Below are 25549 nucleotides of genomic sequence, written 5' to 3' on the forward strand. Positions count from 1 at the left end.
TAACAGAAACAAAAAAAATCAAAGTGCGAACTTAACGTTACCCGCAGTTATCTTTAGAATAGAAATTATGGATACTGTCTTCTTTAATTTTCTACATATATTCTAATTTAAATACAATTACAGATTTGTGTAATGTTTAAAAGCCAAGTTGTTGTATTTAGGGGGGAGGTGGTGAATTGTGATTCACGACTCACTCTGAAAAAGAAACAGTGCAGGCCAAGGGATTATTTTGGTCAGCTCATCAGACCTCCTAACAAAGAGTAGACTTTCCTGAGAGTCCCTAACGCCGTGGCCCCGGAGGCTTGTGGGAAGCGTAGTCCGCAGCGTCGACGGCCCACCCCTCCGAGGACCCTGGGAACGGCGCGCGCCCCTGTATCTGCGCATGTGCAGTGCTGCGAACGCGCCGGTGGCCGCCCTTCCCCCACCACCAGCCGCGAGTGGGTGACAGAGCCCCCGTCTCCGCGCGTCTTCACCGGCCCGCGCCGTGACCCGCTGTGGCACTGGGCCAGGAGTGGAGGCTGCGCCCCTTCAGGTACGAGGGGGGCTTCCAGGTAGCTCCGCGCGGCCTGGGGCCGAGGGGAAAGAGATGAGGGATGGGCTCGTGCCCGCGCAGGGTGGGAGCCCAAACTTCGGCGACTCGTAGGCGGCGGTGACCCTCAGGGCGGTGTCCGAGGTTGCCCAGCGTCCTCCTCCGAGCGGGGCCGGCGGGGCAGGCCTGGCTGAACGTGCGAGGGCGTGGACGGTGGAAGGGAGGCGGCTGCGAGGCTTCGCCTTCTTCTCTTTGTCAGAAGATGCGCCTCAGACAGGCAGTGAGGGGTTCGGGCCGCGCGGGAGCGAGTCCGGAAGCCCCAGCGGGCGCGCGCTCCCAGGACCAGGCCCCGGCGGGGCGGGGCGGGGCGGGGGCGGGGCCAGACACCTGGCCACGCCCCTATGCCCAGAGCCTTGCGGGTTGGAGGGAGGTCTGCGATCCTGGGCAGGTGCCGGTGGTGAAGGAGCGCCGTGATCCCTTTGTCAGGGAGTCTTTAGTGAGGTGTCTGTCCTCTTGATCCTCGCCTCCACCCCGTGACTTCCGCCGTTGTCATCTCCGTCCCAACCCTAGGAACACCGGAGGCTCAGAAGGGAGAAATGATTTCCCCGAGGTCTCACAACCCAGTGCTACTTTATGAGCAGCAGATATTTTTTTCTTTATCTTTTGATTTTACTCGCCGGTAGATTTTGCTATGTGCACGTTTTGAATTTCTCTCGGATGGAATTTTCTGTTCTTTCCGTTTTTGGCACCCAAAAGTCTTCACTACTTTGAAATACGAAAGTTTTCCCATGATTTTGGTGCAGTCACGCTCTATTTAATTGTGTGGCTGTCAACGAGGGACCTCATGTAAAATGGTGGTCCCATGTGATTGTAATACTATATTTTTTATTGTACATTTCTTTTTCTTTCTCAATTTTTTTTGGGGGAGATAGGATCTCACTGTGTCACCCAGACTGGAGTGCAGTGGTGCGATCACAGCTCGCATCTCCAGGGTTCAAGGGATCCTCCCACCTCAGCCTCCCGAGTAGCTGGGACTGCAGGTGCCTGCCACCATGCCCGCCACCATGCCCAGCTAATTTTTTAAATTTTTGATAGAGAGGAGGTCTCACTAGGTTGCCCAAGCTGGTCTCAAGCTCCTGGGCTCAAGCAATCCTCTTGCCTTGGCCTCCAGTGTGCTGGGATTACAGGCGTGAGCCACTGTGCCCGGCCGATTGTACCTTTTCTATGTTTAAATACACAGATAGTTGCCATTGTGGTACAGCTTCCTACAGTATTCAGTACAGCAACAAGCTCCTCAGGTTTGTAGCCTAGGAGCAATAGGTGTATGGCTAGGTGTGTAGTGGTCTATACTGACATCTGTGTCAGCACACTCTGTGATGTTAACACGACGAAATTGCATAATGACACATTTCTCAGAACCTATCTCTGTCATTAAGTGATTCATGACTGTACTTGAGGATCAATTGTATTTAAAAAAAAAAGTGTTGATATTTTTAATGTGATCCGGTTAGTGGTTAGGTTAAATTAGGGGGAACTGACACCTTTATGGGTCTTCTCATACTCCTTACCATTTGTTTCAGTCCTTTTTGGTTTTTCACCCCCAGCAACATTTTATAATCTTGGTAAAATATATATATTTTTAATAATTTTGTAGTGTTTTACTGCTAATGGAGATAAAATCTCTTTGCTATTATTTTTTTCCCTTATATGTGTTGGTATTTCCCACTTATTTTGTGTATTTGGGATTTCTCCCCCACCTATTTATTCTTGATTAGTTGAGCTTGTATCTATTTTTATTATCAAAAGATTCACTCTTTGTAATGTCTAGTATTTGTAATAGTGTCTCCTGAATCACTCTAGAGGTTGGTTACTGTGTGTCCTTTTTGTTTTCTTGGCCAGTTTGCCTAGCAGTTTCTCAACATTATTGATCTTTTCAAATAACTGGCTTTTGGTTTTATTACATTTCTCAATTACTTGCCTGTTTTCAGTTTTAGTGATTTCTGCTCCTTATTATTTCCTTCCATATGCTTGCTTTGGGTTTAATTCCCTGTTTTTTTCCTTTCTGATTTAGTAAGATGAAAGCTGAGGCAATTAATTGAAATTTTTCTTCCTCATCCTCCACCTCCTTCTTTCTCCTCCTTCCTCCTCTCTTCTTCCTTTTTTTTCTTGCTCTTTTTTTTTATTTTGGAGACAGTTTTGCTCTGTAACTCGGGCTGGAGTACAGTGGCGTGAACATGGCTTACTTTAGCACTGATCTCCTGGGCTTAATCGATCCTCCCTCCTTAGCCTCTCAAGTAGTTGGGACAAGTGCATGCCACCATGTCCAGCTGAAACCTTTCTTTTTTAAAAGAAATAATTTATTAATGTAACTGTTCCTCTAAATACTACTTTAGCTACATCACTCAAAATTTTATGTGTTTCCTTTTTTTTTTTGAGATGGAGTCTCACTCTGTCACCAGGCTGGAGTGCAGTGCTGCAATCTCAGCTAACTGCAGCCTTCACCTCCCAGGTTCAAGCGATTCTCCTGCCTCACCCTCCCAAGTAGCTGGGATTACAGGCATGCCCCACCATGCCTAGCGAATTTTTGTATTTTTAGTAGAGACAGGGTTTCACCATGTTGGCCAGCATTGTCTCGATCTCTTGACCTCGTGTTCCCCCCACCTCGGCCTCCCAAAGTGCTGGGATTATAGGCGTGAGCCACTGAGTCCAGCTTTTTTCTTTTCTTTTCTTTTTTGTACCCAAGCTGGAGTACAGCGGCGCAATCTCTACTCCCTGCAAACTCTACCTCCCCATTTCAAGCAATTCTCCCACCTGAGCCTCCTGAGTAGCTGGGATTACAGGCACCTGCCACCATGCCCGGCTAATTTTTGTATGTTTAGTGGAGATGGGGGTTTCACCCTGTTGGCCAGGCTGGTCCTGAATTCTTGACCTTGAGTGATCCACCCACCTCGGCCTTCCAAAGTTTTGGGATTACAGGCGTGAACCACCGTGCCCAACCTTTATGTTGTATTTTCATTACCATTCAATTCTAATTTTTTTAAATTTCTTTTGCAACTTCATTTCTTACCCTTTAGTTATTCAGATTGTATTGATTAATTTCCATGTCTTTGGAGATTTTCCAGATCTTTTAATATTATTGATTTATAGTTTAATTCTGATTTGGTCAGAATGCTATGTTACAAATTTCAATTCTTTTAAATTTATTGTGGTTTGTTTTTGTATTTTTGTTTCCTTTTGTTTTAGTAGAGACAGGGTTTTGCCTTGTTGGCCAGGCTGGTCTCAAACTTCTGGTCTCAAGTGATCTGCTGGCCTTGGCCTCCAAAAGGGCTTTGTGGTGGGAACCACTGTGCCATGACTGTTATGGTTTAAGTTCGAGGATATGATGATCTGTCTGGGTAACTGTTTCATGTGTATTTGAATAAATGTTGGGCTGTTGATAGTAGACTCTTCCTTGATTGACTGAGACGGGGTCTCTCTGTTGCCCAAGCTGGAGTCCACTTGTTCAGTCACGGCTCACTGCAACCTCAAACCTTTTGCCTCAGCCTCCCTAGTAGCTAAGATTCGAGGTCTTTTGCCTCAACCTCCAGAGCAGCTAGAACTCCAGGTGTGCACCCTTATCCTTTTGTCTCAGCCTGCTGAGTAGCTAGGACTCCAGGTATGCACCGCCACACTCTGTATTTTTTGTAGAGATGAGGTTTGCCATATTGCCTAGGCTTGTCTCAAACCCCTGGGCTCAAACAGACCACCCACCTTTGCCTCTCAAAGTTCTGGGATTACAGGCATGAGCTACTGTGCCAGACCCTCTTTTTTCATTATCTTTTTTTTTTTAAATTTCCTGACTCCTACAACTGATCATCCTTTTAATTTAAATGAGGCTATGTTTTTATATTTAAAACAAAATTGTTTATAGGTAGCACATGGCTTCATCTTGTTTTTTTTCATATCAGTTGACCTCTATCATTTAATTGGTGTGTTTATACCAATTTGTTGATATAGTTGTATCAAAATCTACCATCTTGCTGTTTTTTTGTTTTTTTTTCCTATTTTTCTCCTTTGGTCTTTGTTTCTATTTTTCTTTTTTTCTACTCTTGGCTTAGTGGGTCTTTTTTATAATTACATTTTATCTCCACAGTTGTCTTACTGTGTATTTGTAAACATTTAAAGTTTTTGGTTGTTGCCCTAAAGTTGATTGAAACTTTAAAGATTATCATACTGTTTTATGTAGGTATACTTAGTACACTCCCAATTTCATCCTCCCGTCTTCTGTGTTATTGTTGTCATACATTTTACGGCATATTGACACATGCTGTAAAGCCACAAAACTGTGCTGCTATTCTTGCTTTAGATAATCTTTTACAGTGATTAAAAGCAAGAAAAAGTATTATATTTATCCTGATTTTAAGCATTCTCAAGAAATTTTCATTTATTTGTGTAGATTCAGGTTTTTGATATCATATTTCTTCTATTTAAAGAACTTCATTAAACATTTCTTCTGGTACAGGTCTACTGATAATGAATTTGCTATTTTTTTTGTTTGAAAAGGTTTTTTATTTCACTGTCATTTTTGAAAGATGTTTTTGTTGAGTACAGAATTCTGAGTTAATAGTTCTCTTGCTTTAGTTGCTTTGTTTGTTGCTCTTAAAGCACTTTAAGGATGTCACTGCTTTGTTTTCTAGCTTATATAGTTTCTCATGAGAAGGTGGCTATGATTCATTATCTTGATTTTTCTACATATAATATGCCTTTTTTCCTCTGGCTACCTTGAAGACTTTAACTTTAGTTTTCAGTGGTTTGGATACAGTGTTTCCATGTGTGTTTTTGTTTGAATTTAGTTTTTTGTATTTTCCCTGTTCGGATAAATTGTGCTTCTTGGACCTGTGGTTTGATATTACTATTTTTGGAAAATTCTTGCCCATTATGTCTTAAAATACTTCTTTTCTCCTCTTGGAATTTGAGTTACATGTTTTTTTTTTCGTTTGTTTTTTTTTTTTTTTTTTTTTTTTGAGACGGAGTTTCGCTCTTGTTACCCAGGCTGGAGTGCAATGGTGCGATCTCGGCTCACCGCAACCTCCGCCTCCTGGGTTCAAGTACTTCTCCTGCCTCAGCCTCCCGAGTAGCTGGGACTACAGGTGTGTGCCACCATGCCCAGCTAATTGTTTGTTTGTTTTTTTTTTTTTTTTTTAGTAGAGACGGGGTTTCACCATGTTGATCAGGATGGTCTCGATCTCTTGACCGCGTGATCCACCCGCCTCAGCCTCCCAAAGTGCTGGGATTACAGGCGTGAGCCACCGCACCCGGCCAAGTTACATGTTTATTAGACCATTTGATATTGTCTCACAGCCCTTGGATGCTCTATCCTTTCATTTTTTTCTTCCATTTCTCTTTGTGTTTCAGTTTGGGTAATTTCTTTTGACCTGTCTTCAGGTTTACTGAAACGTGTCTTAGCTCTTTCATCTACTAATCAGCCTGCTGAAAGATCATCTCTGTTACTGTACTTTTCTTTCTTAGCGTTTCCACTTGATTTTTTTCTTGTAGTTTCCATCTTTGCTGGAATTCCCTATTTGTTCATTCACGTTGTCCACCTTTTCTAGTAAAGCCCTTAGTATATGAATCATAATTGTGTTAAATTCCCTGTCTGATAATTTCAGCAGTCGAGGATCCCGTTGATTGTTTTGCCTCTTTTAATAATGAGTTATCTTTGCCTTGCCTTTATGGGTGTCTGATAATGTTACATTGAAGATAGGTGCTGCTATTATGATCTTTTCTGCCCTTTATGAAGAGGCAAAGGGACTATCCCAGGGGGTGGTATTTTCCCAGGTGGTCTCTAGGGATTTCTAAACAAGTCATTCAAGGAATTGTAAGGCAGATCAGAACTTTAATAACAATGCCTTCCTTTTTTCTCTATTCCAGTTTTGCCTTCGTAGTTCTCTGCCTTTACCAAAAACTGCAGAAAATGAATAAATCCCAGGTGAGTTGTTTGTTTATTCCCCATTTTGCTTTTCATTGCATTTAAGGAAGTTTATAAGGACCCAGAAAATGAAATAGAAAAGTGTGAATGAGTAAAACTCAAGGGAAACATAGTAAGAATAACTGATCAATACCAGCAGCCAAAAAGTAAACTGAGTTATTAAATGTCTTGCATTGGTTATGAATACCAATTCTTTGGTTCTGTACATTAGGTCTGAATAAATTTTATGGGCCTTCATATAGATAGTGTTTTGGATAGCACCCCCAGAAACAACCAATTTTGAAAGGGTTATCACTTTATCTGTGGTTGTTTCATGTAGCATTCCTCAGTGCAAGTGCAGAAGATTATTGCATGTATTTGGTTTTTCCAGTCAGATCAGCCTAATCCCTGAGAATGCAGTCAGTATGTCCGTCACTATTTAAATTCCCCCACCCCAAGCAGGTACCACTGTCATTACTTTTTTGTGTAGCTTTCCAGAGCTATTTGCACATATTTACACAAGTACAAATAAAGGCACAAACATAAGATAGTATATTAATCATATTGTTCTGTTTATATGTGTTCTGCTTTAATTTATTTAATTTTTTTAGAGCAGTTTTGGGTTTACAGAAAAATTGGGAAATGCAGTATGTTCCCATATACTCCCTTATTCCCAACCTCTACCCCCAGTTTCTCGTTATTAATGTATGCATTAATGTGTGTATTGTTACAGTTGATGAGCCAATATTGATACTTTAAAGCATGTAGTTTAGAGATCACTCTTTGTGTGCATTCTATGTGTTTTGACCAGTGTATAATGACATGTATCCGTCGTTATGGCGTCATACAGAATAGGTTCACTGCCCTGAAAATTCCCTGTGTTCCGCCTATGCACCCCTCCCTCCATCTCCCTAAGTCCCTAACACCCACTGATCTTTCTACTGTCACATCTCCATAGTTGTGTCTTTTCCAGAATGTCGTATAGATTCATGCTATAGGTAGCCTTTTCAGATTGGTTTCCTTCACTTAGAAATATGCATTTAAGTTTTCTCCGTCTTTTCTTGGCTTAATAGCTCATTTCTTCTTAGTACTGAGTAATATGTCATGATGTGATGTACCACGGTTTGTTTATCCATTCACATATTGAAGGAACAGATAAACTTAATTGCTTCCAAGTTTTGGCAATTATAAATAAAGCTGTTATAAACATCTGTGTGCAGGTTTTTTAGAGGCATGTTTTCAGCTCATTTGGATAAATACCAAGGCTCCTGGATCATATACTAAGAATATAATTAATATTGTAAGAAACTGCCAAACTCTCTTCCACATGGCTTACCATTTTACATTTCCACCAGCAGTGAATGAGAATTCCTATGGCTTCACATCCTCGCCAGCATTTTGTGTTGTCAGTGTTCTGGATTTTAGCCATTTTATTCATTTATTTTTTTATTTTTTATTTTTTGAGACACAGTCTTGCTCTGTTGCCCAGGCTGGAGTGTAGTGGCATCATTTCAGCTCACTGCAACCTCTGCTTCCCGGGTTCAAGCAATTCTCCTGCCTCAGCTTTTCGAGTAGCTGAGTTTATAGGTGTGCACCACCATGACTGGCTAATTTTTATATTTTTAGTAGAGACGGGGTTTTATCACATTGGTCAGGCTGGTCTCAAACTCCTGGGCTCCAGTGATCCAACCACCTCGGCTCCCCAAAGTGCTGGGATTACAAGCACGAGCCACTGTGCCTGGTTATGGTTTGTGTTTCAGTCTCTTAATTATATAATTTTGGTTTGTTTCTGAGACAGGGTCTAGCTCTGTCACCTAAGTGGGAGTGCAGTGGTGTGAACATGGCTTACTGCAGCCTCAGCTTCCTGGACTCGAGCAATCCTCCTGCGTAAGCACTCCCCAACCGCCATCCCAAGTAGCTGGGACTACAGGCAACATGCCACCATGCCCAGCTAATTTTTTGTATTTTTTTGTAGAGATGGAGTTTCACCCTTTCACTTAGGCTGGTCTCAAATTCTGGAGCTCAGGCAATCCATGTCCACCTTGGTCCCCCAAAGTGCTGGGATTACAGGTGTGAGCCACTGTGCCCAGCCCAATTATGTGTTTTTTAAATCAGTAACATATATTTGAAGTATTTTCATATCAGCATAGAGAGTTTGCTCATTCTTTTATTCCCAATCTTTAATTGTGTAACATACATACAGAAGAGTATATTAAAACATAACACTCTTTATATGTGTTATAACAACATGTATAGCAAATATGTATCCATTACAGAATAATAATAAAATAGGTGCCCATGTATGCACCCCAGTTAAGAAATAGAACATTATCTGTTCTTCATGGCAAATTTTCTGATTGAATCCACCTAGTAGATGGCCACTAGCTTGACATTTTTCTTAATAGTTCCCTTGCTTTTCTTAAAGACTATACCGCTTATATATTTTTTAATCAATATAAAATTCAGTTGATAAACTGTAATTGGAATTAATACCGCTTATATATATATATATATATATATATTTTTTTTTTTTTGAGACGGAGTTTCACTCTTGTTACCCAGGCTGGAGTGCAATGGCATGATCTCGGCTCACTGCAACCTCCGCCTCCTGGGTTCAGGCAGTTCTCCTGCCTCAACCTCCTGAGTAGCTGGGATTACAGGCACGCGCCACCATGCCCAGCTAATTTTTTGTATTTTTAGTAGAGACGGGGTTTCACCATGTTGACCAGGATGGTCTCGATCTCTTGACCTCGTGATCCACCCGCCTCAGCCTCCCAAAGTGCTGGGATTTCCGGGCTGTACCGCCGTGCGCCGCCTTTCCTTTTTTTTTTTTTTTTTTTTAAAGATGGGGTTTCACCATGATGGCCAGGCTGGTCCTGAACCCCTGACCTCAGGTGATCCACCCACCTCGGCGTCCCAAAGTGCTAGGATTACAGGCGTGAGCCACCGCGCCTGGCCGTCATATATTCTTAATATAAAATATAGTTGATAAACTATAACTGGAATTAATATTGTGTTGGTTTGCATAATCTTTTGTCTGATTGTTGGAGGGTTTTTTCCTTTCAGACATGTGAGATCTAAAAGATGCACTTGCGGGCCCTTTGTCAAGACTTAGGTTATCATTTATTTTTAAATTACGCTAGCTAGTGTTAGCTAAGAAGAAATGAAACCACTCATGTATTGGTGGAGGTAGCATAGAATGATACAGCCTTACTGGGTGCAACGTGGCAACTCCAAGCAAATTTAGCAGTGCAAATAAGCTCTAGAAATTTGGCTACTGTTGGAGCCAGGCGTGGTGGCCAATGCCTGTAATCGTAGCACTTTGGGAGGCTGAGGTGCATGGATCACTTGAGGTCTGGAGATTGAGACCAGCCTGGCCAACATAGGGAAACCTAGTCTCTACTAAATACAAAAAATTAGCCGGGTGTGGTGGCAGGCACATGTAATCCCAGCTACTCAGTAGGCTGCAGCAGGAGAATCACTTGAACCCAGGAGGTGGAAGTTGCTGTGAGCTGAGATCGGGCCATTATACCACAGCCTGGGCAAGAAGAGCAAAACTCCACTTCAGGGAAAGAAAAAAAAAAAAGAAAGAAATTAATTTTGCTACTGTTGAACAAAGCCTCCGAGGAGATTAGCTGAATTGAATTTCTTTTTTTTTTTTTTTTTTTTTTTGAGACGGAGTTTCACTCTTGTTACCCAGGCTGGAGTGCAATGGCGTGATCTCGGCTCACCGCAACCTCCGCCTCCTGGGTTCAGGCAATTCTCCTGCCTCAGCCTCCTGAGTAGCTGGGATTACAGGCACGCGCCACCATGCCCAGCTAATTTTTTGTATTTTTAGTAGAGACGGGGTTTCACCGTGTTGACCAGGATGGTCTCGATCTCTTGACCTCGTGATCCACCCGCCTCGGCCTCCCAGAGTGCTGGGATTACAGGCTTGAGCCACCGCGCCCGTCCGGTGCTGAATTGAATTTCTTGGTAGAACCTGGCTTCGGCTTTCCTGAGAGTTTACAGAAGTCCTGTTTGTGGAAGTCATTGACAAGGTCATGAGAAGCATAGGGCTCAACACAGTTCGGCCATGTGACAGGGTCAGAGTGTAGACCAGGTATTGAATTTTGGTAGGAATATAATTAGAGGGAGTGGGATCCCGTGTGTTTTCTGCATCTTGGTTCACTGGTGAACTGCCACCTCTCAGGAGTAGATTACAGCAGAACACTTCTGTGACGTGAAATGAGTGTCTTCATCTGATCCAAGGCAGTTTGGTGTGGAGGGGAAAGACAGATGTCATCAGAACATGTTCAAGATAAGCCAGACAAAGTACAGATAAGAATCTAGGCCAGGCTAACAGGCTCACCCAGGCATTCTGCTCTCAGGTGAATAAAAAGTTGGTACAGTGGCCCCAGGTATCTTGTTGATGACGAACTCTCAAAATGCTAGCTTTTGAATCACTGTGTTTCGGTCTGTACTACAAGCAGTTTGGGTTAGTGGAGAATCAGCACCATTTTGCCGTCTCCTTCCCACTCCTCCTAGGGATTTCGTTCCACGTTCTCATGTTGATAGTTTGTTTGCCGCTTCTCATGCCTCTGTCTTTTTTGGATTACTGTTGTTTTATTGAAGTACATGCTTCAGTAGCTTCTTAAGAAAGGGTTTGTGAGAGATACATTTTTTAGGCTGAATTTCTGAAAATGGCTTTTTTTTTTTGAGACAGTGTCTCATTCTGTTGCCCAGGCTGGAATGCAGTGGCATGATCTCAGCATACTGCAACCTCCACCACCCAGGTTCAAGCAGTTCTCCTGCCTCAGCCTCCTGAGTAGCTGGGATTTCAAGTGTGTGCCCCCACACCTGACTAATTTTATTTTTAGTAGAGATAGGGTTTTGCCCTGTTGGTCAGGCTGGTCTTGAACTCCTGGCCTCAAGTGATACACCCTCCTCAGCCTCCCAAAATGCTGGGATTACAGCCACTATGCCTGGCCCTTATTCTGTTCTAGTATTTGATTGATAGCTAGGTATGAACATTGTGGATTTGCCCATTCCTCACTTTCATTCTGTCAGTTTTTCTTGATGTAATTTGAATCTATGTTAGTCATTGCATTTACGGTTATGGTTGTGTGCACACATGTGATTCTGTTTTCCTGATGGATTTACCTTTTTATCATTTTGGAATACCCCTGTTTATCTCTGATAATATTCCTTTTCTGATATTAATAAAGCCACACCTAACCTTTTTATTTATTTTTTTTTGAGACCAGATCAGCTCTGTTACCCAGGCGGGAGTACAGTAGCTTAATCTTGGCTCATAGCAACCTTCACCTCCTGGGCTCAAGTGATCTTCCCAGTAGCTGGAACTATAGGTGCCCATCACCATGCCCAGGGGATTTTTGTGTTTTTCTTTTTGATAGAGTTGGGATCTTGCCATGTTGCCCAGGCTGGTCTCAAACTCCTAGGCTCAAGGGATCTCCCTATGTTGGCCTCCCAAAGTGCTGGGATTACAAATGTGAACCACTGTGCCTGGCCCATACCTACTTTTTTAATAATTAGTGTTATGGTATATATTTTCTTTTTGCTTCAACCTATTTATGTTCATGTATTTATAGTATATTTCCGCCAAACAGCATGTAGTTTGGTCGTAGTTTTGATCCAGCCTATTTCTCTTCTTTTTCTGAGATAGGGTCTTCCTCTGTTGCCCAGGCTGGAGTTTAGTGGCATGAACACAGCTCATTGCAGCCTCAACCTCCTTGATCCAGCCTATTTCTGCCTTTTTTTTTTTTGAGACAGGATTTCTCTTTCTCACCCAGGCTGGAGTGCTGGAGTGCACTGGTGTGATCTTGGCTCATTGCAGCCTCGGCCTCCTGGGCTTAAGCAGCGCCCCGCCCTATCCTCACTCCTAAGTAGCTGAGAGTACAGGCCTGTACTAGTTAATTTTTTTTTTTTGTACTGATAGGATCTTGCTATGTTGCCTAGGCTGGTTTTGAACTTCTGGCCTCAAGTAGTCCCCCCGCTTGAGCCTCCCAAAATGCTAGGATTATAGGCATGAGCTACCATGCCTGGCCTATTTCTGTCTTTTGATTTATTGTTTTATTTGTGAATTATTTTCCCTTTTATCTAAGTGGTTGCTGTAGAGATTACAGCTTATAATCTTTACTGACCACTCCTGTAATATTTTGCATATGACTTTATAGTTCATCTGAAGTGTTTATGGGTTAACTAATATATAGGTCATCTGTACATCTGCTTCTTTTGGCTTATCTCTTGATTGTTTTTGTCTTTTTTTTTTTTTCTTCTGAGATGGTCTTGCTCTAAGGCCTTACCCATACTGGAGTGCAGTGGCTTGATCTCCATTCACTGCAACCTCTGCCTCCTGGGCTCAAGTGATCCTCCCATTTCAGCCTCCTTAATAGCTGAGACTACAGGTGCATGCCGTCATGTCAAGCTAATTTTTGTATTTTTTGTAGAGATGGAGTTTCGCTGTGTTGTCCAGGCTGGTCTCCAATTCCTGGGCTCAAGCAATTCACCCACCTAAGCCTCCCAACCTGCAGGGATTTCAGCACCGCATGCCTGGCCTCATTGTTTCTTGTTTTTCTTTCTTTTTTTTAAGACAGGGTCTTTGTTACCCCCAGGCTGGAGTATAGTGGCATGCTCACAGTTCACTGTAGTAATGACCTCCTGGGCTCAGGCAACCCTCCCACCCCAGCTGTTTTGAGGAGCTGGGTCCACAGACATGTGCATGTGCCACTATGTCCGGCTAATTTTTGTACTTTTTTTTTTTTTGTAGAGATGGGGTTTTGCTATCTTGTCTAGGCTGGTCTTAAACTTCTGGGCTCAAGCAGTCCTCCTGCCTCAGCCTCCTAAAGTGCTGGGATTACAGCCTTGAGCCACTACACCTGGCCCTGGTTTTGCTTTTTCCCATGTCTAGCAGTTTTGTGTGCTGGACATGTATGATACAGAGCTCCTTCTAAAAAATGTTAAATGTTGTCTGCCAGATAGCTAAATTATTGGCAGATTATTCTGATCCTGTTGGGACATGTTTTAAGGTTTGCAGGTTTGGGTCTGTATCGGTTTGCTCATATTCCTTTCTCCGAGGGTATGGATCATCCTTCTAGGGCATGGCTTTTCTGGCATTTCAACTGTTTGCCAGTATCTCTATCTTGCTGGATTCAGACAATCCCAGCTCCTCAGCACCATGCAGCCTCTGAAATCTCTACTCACTTCTCAATCTCCCAGTTGTTGCTACTAATTCTCTTGGAGGCCTGCCCTCTACCTACACTTCTTAGGAACTAGCCAAAGATCTGAGGTGAATTTTTATGCAGAATGTTAAGGCTTCTTCTCTATGGCTCCCTTAGCTCCATCACCCTGTGTCTTAGTCTGTTTTGTGCTGCTGTGAATACTCAAGACTGGGTAATTTGTAAAGAACAGAAATTTATTTTCTTGGCTGGGCAAGGTGGCTCATACCTAGCACTTTGAGAGGCCAACGTGCATGAATCACATGAGGCCAGGAGTTTGAGACCAGTCTGGCCAACATGGCAAAACCCCATCTGCACTAAAAATACAAAAATTATCCAGGTATGGTGGCACGTGCCTGTAACCCCAGCTATTTGGGTGGCTGAGGCATGAGAATTGCTTGAACCTGGAAGGTGGAGACTGTGGTGAGCCAAGATCATGTCACTCCAGCCTAGGTGACAAAGCGAGACTGTGTCTCACAAAAAAAAAGAAAGAAAAATTTATTTTCTTACAGTTCTAGAAGCTGAGATCCAAGCTCAAGATGCTGGTGAAAGCCTGGTCTCTTCTAAGATGGCACTTTAAATGCTGCATCGTTCAGAGGGGACGAATGCTGTGTCCTTGCATGGCAGGAAGCAAAAGGGCAAAAAAAAAAAAGCAGATGAACTCCTTTTATCAAGACCCTTTAGAAGGGCACCTAATCCCATTCAAAGGGGAGGAGCCTCCATGGCTCAATCACCTCTCAGAGGCCACACCTCCCAATACTTAACTGGGGATTAAGTTGCAACATGATTTGTTAGAAGGGACAAAAATATTCAAATCATAGCATTGCCTCCAGATCCCAGCTGCTTTACAGACCCAAACACCAGTTTTTAATTAATTAATTAATTAAAATTTAGTCTGCCATCACACCCAGCTAATTTTTCTATTTCTCCATGTTGGTCAGGCTGGTCTCGAACTCCTGGTTGCAAGTGATCCCCCCGCACCCACCCACCCCGCCTCAGCCCCTCAAAGTGCTGGGCTTACATGTGTGAGCCACCGTGCCTTGCCAACAACACTCATTTCTGCTTGGGCTTGGTTTTCTGTGCCATGGTTCAGCATCATTGTAAATGCGTGGCTCCCCTCATACATGCCTTTGAGTAATTGTAGCCCTACAGTGATTGTTCTCCTGTGCTTGCAATTAATTATTTTATTTTTTCCAGTTTTGTTTGCCTCTCTGACAATTTTAAAGATAGCTTTCTGGTGTAGTCAACAGGTCTGAAGGCTTTCAGTCTACTTACTTGTAACCTGTGGTCTCCTGAAACTCACAGGCTTTCTCTTTGCACACAGTGTTCTGAAATTTCCTTAGGAATTTTTTTCTTCCATTTTGCCTGGTAGATTTTAAGATTTATTTCACAGAAATACAAATAAAGCATATTAGGTTAAATTTTATGAAATATTTGTGTGTATTAAAACAATTTAAAGTAACTTCAATAGGGTTCAACTTTTGAGATAGGGTCTCTTTGTTACCCAGGCTGGAGTGCAGTGGTGCAATGCAACGTCAGTTCACTGCAGCTTGGACCTCCTTGGCTGAAGCAATCCTCCCACCTCAGTCACCCATGTAGCTGGGACTACAGGTGCCTGGCTAAGTTGTTGTTTTTATTTTGAGATGGAGTCTTGCTCTGTCCCCCAGGCTGGAGTGCAGGGGTGCGATCTTTGCTCATGGAACCTCCGCCTCCTGGATTCAAGCAATTCTGCAATTCAAGCCTCCCGAGCAGCTGGTACTACAGGCCAGCTGGTACCTACGCCGCCACGCCCAGCTAATTTTTTGTATTTTTAGTAGAGACATGGGTTTCACCATTTTGGCCAAGCTGGTCTCGAACCCCTTATCTCATGATCCACCCACCCCGGGCTCCCAAAGTGCTGGGAATACAGGTGTAAGCCACTGTGCCCAGCCAGTTTTTGTATTTTTTTTAGAGATGGGGTCTCGCCCTGTTGCCCAGGCGGATCTTAAACTCCTCACCTTAAGTGATCTACCTGCATTGGGTCCCAAAGTGCTTTGATTACAGGCGTTAGCATCTGGTGCAAGTGTGGTTCAACCTAATTATCAACCTATTTTGCTGTCAGTACTTAACATTTTGATGTATTTGCTTCCACGTTGGGTATATTGAAGATTTTTTAAAATATAATTTCAACTTAAATTTAAGGTACATGTGCAGATTGGTTACATAGATGTTTTTCATGATGCTGACATTTGGGGTATGATTGATCCTGTCACCATATAGTGAGGATAGTACCCAGTAGTTTCTGCCCTTGTTCCTTCGTTTCCCTACCAGTAGACCCCAGTGTCTGCTGTTACCATCTTTACATCCATGAGTACTCAGAGTTTAGCTCCCACTTACAAGTGAGGATGTGTGCTATTTGGATTTCTCTTCATGTTAATTCACTTGGTTTAATGCCCTCCATCTGCATCCAAGTTGCTGTAAAGGATACACTTTCATTCTTTTATATAGCTGTGGTTTTAAAATTTATATTACTTATTACATTTTAATACATTTAAAATGTAATATTTTTTGTTACAAAATTCATACATTAATTTTGTCTCTTACTATCTGTATCATATGAGGATCTGCCATCCCCAGCATGCTTTTGTTTTTTTGAGACAGAGTCTTGCTCTGTCTCCAGGCTGGCTTGTAGTAGTGTAGTGGCACAATCTCTCTCATTTACTTCAACCTTTGCCTCCTGGGTTCAAGCGATTCCACTGCCTTAACCTCCCTAGTAGGTGGGACTGCAGGTGGGTACCACCATGCCCGGCTAATTTTTGTATTTTTAGTAGAGACTGCGTTTCTCCACGTTGGCCAGGCCAGTCTCAAACTCCTGACCTTGGGTGATCCACCCGCCTCAGCCTCCTAAAGTGCTGGGATTACAGATGTGAGCCACCTCACTGGCCTTTTTTGTTGAAACAGGGTCTTGCTGTGTCACCAAGGCCGAGGTGCATTGGCATAACTGCTCACTGCAGCCTTGACCTTCCAGGCCCAAGCTGTTTTCCTACCTCAACCTCCCGTGTAGCTGGGACTACAGATGTGCATCACAACCACCACCTAGGTTTTTGTTGTTGTTGTTGTAGAGACAGGGTCTCACCACGTAGCCTAGGCTGGTCTCAAACTCCGGGGCTCAAGCGGTTCTCCTGCCTCAGCCTCCCAAAGTGCTGGGATTATAGGCATTAGACACGGCACCAGCACTGTTTTATGTCACCTGACTCGATCTTAAAATTTTATCCTTAAAGCCTGTCTTTGTATCATAGAGATAACCAGTATGTTTTCTCTGGGTGTACCCATGCTTTAGGTACTTTTATATGCATGAACAGGATTATGTGGAATTTGGGGTTATGTGCATTTTTTTTGAATTCTGTTGAATTACTGATGCTCCTGTGATAGCTTTCTGTGGCGTTTTCAGGCTTTGTTATTTATATTATCGCTGGGTCATTGAAGCTTGTATTGTTTTTAAAGTTTGCCTCTTGTAAAAATTATATATGGGTTTTTAAAACCCTGAAGATCTTAGTCTTTTAACAGACATTTATCCCATGTAAATTTTGATTACCGAGTTTATCTGCTTTTCCTTCTCTGCTTGTCTGTCATAATATATACATTTCCACCCTTTTCAAGGTATTACTTTTTCAGTACGTGCCTATTTTAAACCAAATTTAATCAGAATATTTCTTCCAAACATGGTACCTTCTTCCTGCCACAACTTCTAAGTTGATGACACCCAAAAATTAGTTTAATACTTCCTTTCCATATTTGCATTGTTCTAATGATTTTCTGGTTTGCCGTTGCTCTTTTTGCACATCTGATTCTTGTTGGGCTTAATTTTGGGTTTGGTACATCTTTTAATAGTATTAACAATGCCTAATGCATGACATCTGCTATGTACTAGTCATTGTTCTAGGTCAGGGGTATCAAATTCTGACACACTGTCCAAATGGGCTGCCACCTTATTTTTCTATGATCCAGAAGCTAAGAACAGGTTTTAATGGTTGGGGGAAAATACCAAGAGAGTATGTTGTGCTGTGAAAATATGAAACTCAAATTTTAGCTTCCATAAATCAAATTTTATTGGAATGCAGCCACGCCTATTTGCTGACATGTTGCCCGTGCTTGTTTTTGTGGTATCACAGCCAAGTTGGTTAGTATTAGCAGACACTACATGTAGCCTGAAAAAAAATTATTTACTTGACCCTTTATAGAAAAAGTTTGTCAATTCATTCTAGGTATTTTTAGCGCTTTGAAGATTTGTCTTCTGATCTCCATTGTTTAATTGTCTATGTTGAGAAATCAGCTGTCAGGTTTTTTTGTGCCTCCAAAGGCAGCACCTCTTTTTTCCAAGACAAGAGTCTTGCTGTCACCTGGGCTAGAGTGCAGTGGGGCGATCTCAGCTCACTGTAACCTCCACCTCCCAGGTTCAAGCAATTCTCCTGCCTCAGCCTCCCAAGAAGCGGGATTACAGCCACCCGCCACCATGTTCAGCTGATTTTTTGTATTTTTAGTAGAGACATGGGTTTTTACCATGTTGACCTTGAACTCCTGACCTTATGATCCCCCCCCCCCCCCGGCCCCCCGGCCTCCTAAAGTGATGGGATTACAGGTGTGAGCCACTGGACCTGGCCTCCTCTGAGGTTTTAAATCAGTTTTGTTACAGGCTGGAGTGTTTTTTTTTTTTTTTATTTTATGCACTTAGCGTACTTGGGGTTGGTGGAGTTTAAAACTATAGCCTGGTGAGAGCTATGTTGGGAAATTCTCAGCTATTATCTCTTCAAATACTGTTTCCACTGCATCTTGCCCCTCCTCCTGGGACTCCTGCTGCAATTGTATTAGACCATTTTAGCTTGTCTATCTATCTTTCTTTTAGGCTCTTTAATGTACATTCTGCATTACAGTCCAGATATTTGCTGACATCTTTTGACTAATCATTTCTTCAGCTGTGTCTGTCCTGAATCCAACCATATATTTAAAAAAAAATTTTTTTCTACCGCTTTTATGGCTTGAACGGGGGGGATGAAGGGATGGAAATCCTTACTTGTACCTGGTATTTTATAGTTCGAAGTTTATTTTCTGCCTTTAAGTAGGCAAAGTTAACTCTTCAGTATCACAGAAATAATGCCTATGTGAGCTTTATCACCATACCGGTAACACTGAATATCTAATGTGCTTGGCACACAGTACACATCTTGAGAGCAGAAACAGCCATTTATTTTTTGAGACAGAATTTTACTCTGTTGCACAGGCTGGAGTACCGTGGTGCAGTCTCGGCTCACTGCAGCCTCTGCCTCCCGGGTTGAAGCAGTTGTCCTGCCTCAGCCCCCCAAGTAACTGGGACTACAGGCATGTGCCACCACGTCTGTCTACATTTTTGTATTTTTAGTAGAAGCAGGATTTCACCACGTTGGCCAGGGTGGTCTTGAACTCCTGACCTCAGGTGATCCGCCCACCTCAGCTTTCCAAAGTGCTGGGGTTACAAGCATGAACTACTTGACCTGACCAACAGTGTTTTGAGATACCAATCAAATAGGACAGTGCCAGAGCTATAGGGGAATCTGAATGAATCTCAGCTGTTTGTAAAAATCTATTTTGGAAGAAGTGAACAAAGCAGTGAACAAGATGGATCGTTGGTGTTAATTTCCATGGTGAATGACTTGTAAAGTTTTCATCCATTCTTTCTATACCAAATGATCATCTTAGGATGAGTAACAATGTGCCCTTTCAGGGATCAGTTTCATTCACGGATGTGACTGTGGACTTTACCCAGGAGGAATGGGAGCAACTGGACCCCTCTCAGAGGATCCTATACATGGATGTGATGCTGGAGAATTACAGCAACTTACTTTCAGTGGGTAAGGACAGTTTTCAGGTACAGCTCACTGCCTAGAGGTGTTAATGTCCTGTCTCAGTGACCAGAAATTATGAACTTCCAAATTACTAAATGTTTTTGGCCTAAGTCTTCAGGTGTTAAACCTGTGAGATCGTGCAGCCTTTGAAGCTCTATCTCCTTTTCTTTCAAGGCTTTTGAAGTCCAAGTAGTGAGGAGCTATGTCTCATTAGTAAATTGCTGTCAAGCCATATGTGATTTTCAAGTTGGAGCAATGAGAAGAGTTTTGGGTATCAGAGTTGTCAATTCAGAACGTTTTAGGCGAGATATGACAGGAGAAAGGGACAATCAGAAGCCAGGGGAATGAATATCCAGGGGATTATGAGCAGCTCAGTACCTATGAAATACTTTTCAGGAAACTGTTTTTCAAACAGTTTCAAACGTAGCTGAGGACAGATGCTCTGTACCTCAAGTCTCTGAATCATACCTCCAAATATCCATCTCTCCTTGCGTACCTTTTTTTTTTTTCCTGTTTAACCTTACAGGTATTTGCCTCTTATATTTGAACTCTTCCTGCCTTAGCCTTGAGTAGCTGAGACCAACCACACACACACACCACCATGACCTGCTAATTATTTTTTACTTTTGTAAAGACAAGTTCTCTGTAGAACTCCTGACCTCAGGCCAGGCATTGTGGCTTGTGCTTGTAATTCTAGCCCTCTGGGATGCCAAGGCGGCTGGCTCACCTGAGGTCAGGAGTTCAAAACCAGCAGGACCAACATGGTGAAACCCCATCTCTACTGAAAATACAAAATAAGCTGGGCATGGTGGCATGTGCCTGTAATCCCAGCGACCCAGGAGGCAGAGGTTGCTGTAAGCCAAGATCATGCCATTCCACTCCAGCCTGGGGAACAGAGACTCCATCTAAAAACAAAAGAACTTCTGACCTCAAGTGTTCCTCCTGCCTCAGCCTCCCAAAGTGCTGGGATTACAGGCATGAACCACCGTTCCTGGTTAGATGGTTTTCTTTTGGATATATACCCAGTAATGGTATTGCTGGGTCAAAGGGTAGTTCTGAATTCTTTGAGAAATCTTTGGATTGTTTTCCACAGTGGTTGAACAAATTTAAATTCCAACCAACCGTGTATCTTAGCCTTGCCAACATCTGTTGTGTGACTTCTTAATGAGTCTGTGTATCCGGATCCTTAAGATTCTGAATGCGTTAAAAGTAGGCTGGGTCCGGTGGCTCATGCCTGTAATGTTGAGAGGATCCCTTGAGCCTAGGAGGTCAAGGCTGCAGTGAGCTATGATTGTGCCACTGCACTCTAGCCTGAGCAACAGAGGGAGACCCTATTGCAAAATAAATAGGAATGGAAAAAAAGTAGGATATGATAGTGAAAACACGTTCACTGTCCCAACAACTTCAGTAGAAAAAAAAAAAGCAATAAAACCAGCAACAGTCAATGATCTAAGGGTTGTATATTTCTTAGAGAATATGTATTTCTGGATTTTTACCAACCATTTTCAACAGTCTGACTTAGAGATTTACAGCTTTGCTATATGGTTGTCACTGCAGACCTATGAGAAGTGCTGCTTTCTGGAAATCATTTTGATAAAGATGAACAGAAGAAAAAAGGGGAAAAGCTTAGAAGCATGCAGAGTGGTGCTGGTTCTACCATAGTAGTCTGAGTGTAGCAAATCGTACTATTACTCTAGAGATCTGCCTAGGTATTTCCCCTTAACTCCCTCATCTACTTACTTTCTTGGTCTCTGTGCTAACTGCACCGTATCCTTAAGAACACTGTGAATCTCCATCCCTGGAATTGCCAGCCTTCTCATATTATTTGTGTTCTGTTTTGTCTTATTTCACCTGCTCTACCCAGTTTAAGGTTATTTTCTCATCTGGCAGTGCTACTTGTATTCATTTGGTTTGGTTTTGTTTTTAAACCACAAGCTATTGTCTGTTTCCAAGTTTGAAAGGAAACATTTGCGCTGGTAATTTTTATTTTTTTGAGAGAGTCTCGCTCTGTTGTCCAGGCTGGAGTGCAGTGGCAGAATCCTGGCTCACTGCAACCTTCCCCTTCTGGGTTCAAGTGATTCTCCTGCCTCCGTCTCCCAAGTAGCTGGGACTATAGGCATGTGCCACCACACCCAGCTAATTTTTATACTTTTAGTAGAGATGGGATTTCACCATGTTAGCCAGGATGGTCTCTTATCTCCTGCCCTTGTGACCCCCCTGCCTCAGCCTCCCAGAGTTCTAGGATTACAGGTGTGAGCCACTGCACCCAGCCTGGGAATTTTTTAATATTGGGAGACTCGGTCCCAAACTTAAGAGTCAGCCCTGTGATAGAAGACCTGTGAAGACTTCCCATTCTGTAACATTACAGCAGAGGTGTTGACAAGGTTCTTTTCATTGTGCTCTATCCTAGAGGTGTGGAAGGCTGACGACCAGATGGAGAGAGACCACAGGAATCCAGACCAGCAGCCGAGGCAATTTATAATTCTTAAGAACCAAACCCCAATGGAGGAAAGAGGTGATCTCTTTGGAAAAACACTTAATCTGAACACAGACTTTGTTTCTTTAAGACAAGTACCCTATAAATATGACTTATATGAAAAAACCTTGAAATATAATTCAGACTTGCTTAATAGTAATAGAAGCTATGCAAGAAAGCAAACTGATGAGTGTAATGAATTTGGAAAAGCACTTCTTTACCTGAAGCAAGAGAAAATCCACCCTGGAGTAGGATATTCTGAATACAATAAAAGCGGAAAAGCCCTCAGTCATAAATCAGCCATTTTTAAACATCAGAAAATAAAAAATTTGGTTCAACCTTTCATTTGTACATACTGTGACAAGGCTTTCTCCTTTAAGTCACTCCTCATTAGTCATAAGAGAATACATACCGGAGAAAAACCATATGAATGTAATGTATGTAAAAAAACCTTCTCCCATAAGGCCAACCTCATCAAACATCAGAGAATTCACACTGGGGAGAAACCCTTTGAATGTCCTGAATGTGGAAAAGCTTTCACCCACCAGTCAAACCTCATTGTACATCAGAGAGCACATATGGAGAAGAAGCCCTATGAATGCAGTGAATGTGGAAAGACATTTGCCCAAAAGTTTGAACTTACCACACACCAGAGAATTCATACAGGAGAGCGACCCTATGAGTGTAACGAATGTGCAAAAACCTTCTTCAAGAAGTCAAACCTTATCATACATCAGAAGATTCACACAGGGGAGAAACGCTATGAGTGCAGTGAATGTGGAAAATCCTTTATCCAGAACTCACAACTCATTATACACATGAGAACTCATACAGGAGAGAAACCCTACGAATGTACTGAATGTGGCAAAACTTTCAGCCAGAGGTCAACTCTTCGATTACATTTGCGAATCCACACAGGTGAGAAACCATATGAGTGTTCTGAATGTGGGAAGGCCTTTAGCAGGAAGTCCCGACTCAGTGTCCATCAGCGAGTTCATATCGCGGATAAACCCTGAAATTCCAACCAGGTTGTACTGTGGAAAACCCTCCTGCCAGAACTCTTCACGTGGGTGAAAATCCTCATGAAAATATTGAGGGAACATGGGAATTCACACTGAGATGCAATCTCTCAACTCAAAAATATATGAAAAATAGGCTCCCATGAGAACATTATACTGGAAGTTACATGTGATACCCAGCTTGAAGAATACGTATCAGAATATATCCAGTTGTAAATAGCCATACCCAGTTGTACTACAATGAGCTCTTTAAAATCTTGAATGAATTGAGTATTGTAGACAGCAGCATAAAAGATATACAAACAGTATCTTATGAATTTAGTGGTAATATGTGGGTATGCCATGAACAAGTTGTATGTTTTAGATCTGCACATGTAAATTTAGCATAATCACTGGGAATTTGAAATTCTTGTCCTCTGCGGTAATTAGGACATAACAAGATTTTCCATACTAAATATCACATGTGTTTTTCAGTATCTTTACAATCCAGTATATATTCCACATGAAATGTGTAACAGATTTAAAGTGGCATGGAACCTATGTCTTTCCCTACTGCTTGCTGGCATATGTAAATTGGTATGAACATTGTTCTTGAGCTGCCTCTTACGAAACATAAGACAATGTTGAAGTTTTACCTGCTTCGGGTTTGCTGAAGATTTTCTAGAAGCATTATTTACACAAATATGCAAATGTGAAATAATTGATCTATAGCATGAAGGAGGCAGACGTGGGCCGTACTACTCAGTATGTACCACAGAGTAAGAGTTTGCCATGTAAAGACAATATTCCCATTCATTATGCTCTTATTTTCCAGTGGGATATCTGCATACAGATGCATGTCTATTACCAAAATACTGTGTAACAGAAACCACCTGTTTTTTTCTTTCCTTAATTCATAAATTGTCTAGCAAAAATGGTAGGATGCTCCTATAGTTCACAAATGATACATTTCAGAGACTTTACAGGAAAAATTATTTTAAATAACGTCAACTGTTTCATTGCTTTTTAAATTTTTCATGTGTATAACCCCCTTTAGGAATGAATTTTTACAGTATTTTGTTGTTTAAAGGAGGCATTTCTACTTCCTTGAGTTTCACTATTGCCAACCTAAAACATTTCCCATTGGAACATGACTTAGTGTAAGTTACTACCTTTCCTTTACATGTTTACACTTTATTAAAGTCAGATTTTTCAGTGGTCTCTCCATATATTAACAAGAATTTTTTTTATAACTCAAATGCTATTATAGACTTGATTTCAGATTTTCAAGTTCAGCCTTTCCCTATCAATCCCAAGTCACATGTTGGGAATTATAAATGGCAACCAAAAACTGGCTTTTAAAGATTATTTTTGGAAGTCATTGATGTGCTGTGACAATATATGAATTTCCGTGATTTTCTGAACAAATTTAAACCGAACATCCATAGCCCAGTAAGTTTTTGTCTAAGCTGTCATCTTGCCTACTCACAAAGAAGCAGGGGAAAAAGTTATTTTCAGACTGCTGCTATTAGAAATGTAAATTGTTACAGCCTCCTTGGAAAACAATGTGGCTTTGTGTTTTAATATTTATATACTCTTCAACCTAGGAATCTCCTGGGAATCTATCCCTAAGGAAAAAAAGTGCCAGTACTTAAGATTATATGTTTACTAATGCATATTGTATTTTTTGGTAAGGACCAAAAAAAAAAAAAAAAAAAAAAAAGGTCAGTAAGGGAATGGATGAATAAATTGTGGTAAAAACATACCATGGCTGAATGGTATTTCCTTGAGAAGAATGTGTGGGAGCAAACTCCAAACTCCTCTAGGTCAAATGAGGAAAGCAAGAGGGGAGAAGGGAGGGAAGGGGAGGGGGAGGGGGGAGAGAGAGAGTGTGTATGTGAGAGAGAGAGAGAGAGGCAAATTTTGTAAAATAAAGATAAACCCTTATATATGTATGTCTTTGTATATGATTTTATGGGCCTAGTGAATAGAATTCCTTCCATTTTTAACCTGTAGACCTCACCAGCTATATCAGTGAGGGCTCGAATAGTAAACTGAATTAGGCCCATATGAAAGGATGACTTGGAGAATGAGAGAAGGATTAAGGGAAGAAACAGCGGATGGTAAGGTATCTGGAGACAGCAGTACCAGGAACCTGCTGTCTCCCAGGGACGGAGGGAGGAGATGGTGCTTGAGAGCCCAGTGAGAGCTAAAATGCTGGAAGAAGGTCTCTTTGCTGTAGGAGATAGAAAAAATAGAATTTTTTTTTTTAAAGTTGTTTTTGTTTTTAATTAAGACAGAGTCTTGCTCTGTTGCCCAGGCTGGAGTGCAGTGGTGTGATCTCGGCTCACTGCAACCTCCACCTCCTGGGTTCAAGTGATTCTCCTGCCTCAGCCTCCTGAGTAGCTGGAATTACGGGCATGTGCCACCATGCCCAGCTAATTTTTGTAATTTTAGTAGTTCTAGTCTGCCATCTTACTGTAGAATAGCGGGTAGTAGAGAGGGGGTTTCAGCATATTGGTCA

The 25549-nt window shown here is 42.1% G+C and overlaps 1 protein-coding gene across 2 annotated transcripts; it reads left to right on the forward strand.

Moving 5' to 3' along the window:
- The first annotated feature begins 336 nt into the window (after positions 1 to 336).
- ZFP1 (ZFP1 zinc finger protein) lies at positions 337 to 24790 on the forward strand. Of its 2 annotated transcripts, XM_032284458.1 has the most exons (4): positions 337 to 532; positions 6440 to 6497; positions 19431 to 19557; positions 21962 to 24790. In XM_032284458.1, the coding sequence occupies exons 2-4, from the start codon at positions 6483 to 6485 to the stop codon at positions 23041 to 23043; spliced, it is 1224 nt and encodes a 407-aa protein (XP_032140349.1). In that variant the 5' UTR covers positions 337 to 532; positions 6440 to 6482; the 3' UTR covers positions 23044 to 24790. The 2 variants fall into 2 exon arrangements, with proteins under 2 accessions (XP_032140349.1, XP_032140350.1); XM_032284459.1 differs by lacking the exon at positions 19431 to 19557 and having other exon boundaries at positions 369 to 532.
- The last annotated feature ends 759 nt before the right edge of the window (positions 24791 to 25549 follow it).

This window comes from Sapajus apella, unplaced genomic scaffold, assembly GCF_009761245.1.
Source record: "Sapajus apella isolate SASKATOON/1434 unplaced genomic scaffold, GSC_monkey_1.0 scaffold15, whole genome shotgun sequence".
NCBI classification, from domain to species: Eukaryota; Metazoa; Chordata; class Mammalia; order Primates; family Cebidae; genus Sapajus; species Sapajus apella.

Bases quoted from the DNA above. Each gene is read 5' to 3' on its own strand.
- ZFP1 (XM_032284458.1), top strand. The intron at 19,558-21,961 runs GTAAGGACAGTT...GCTCTATCCTAG, and splicing joins CAGCAACTTACTTTCAGTGG to AGGTGTGGAAGGCTGACGAC.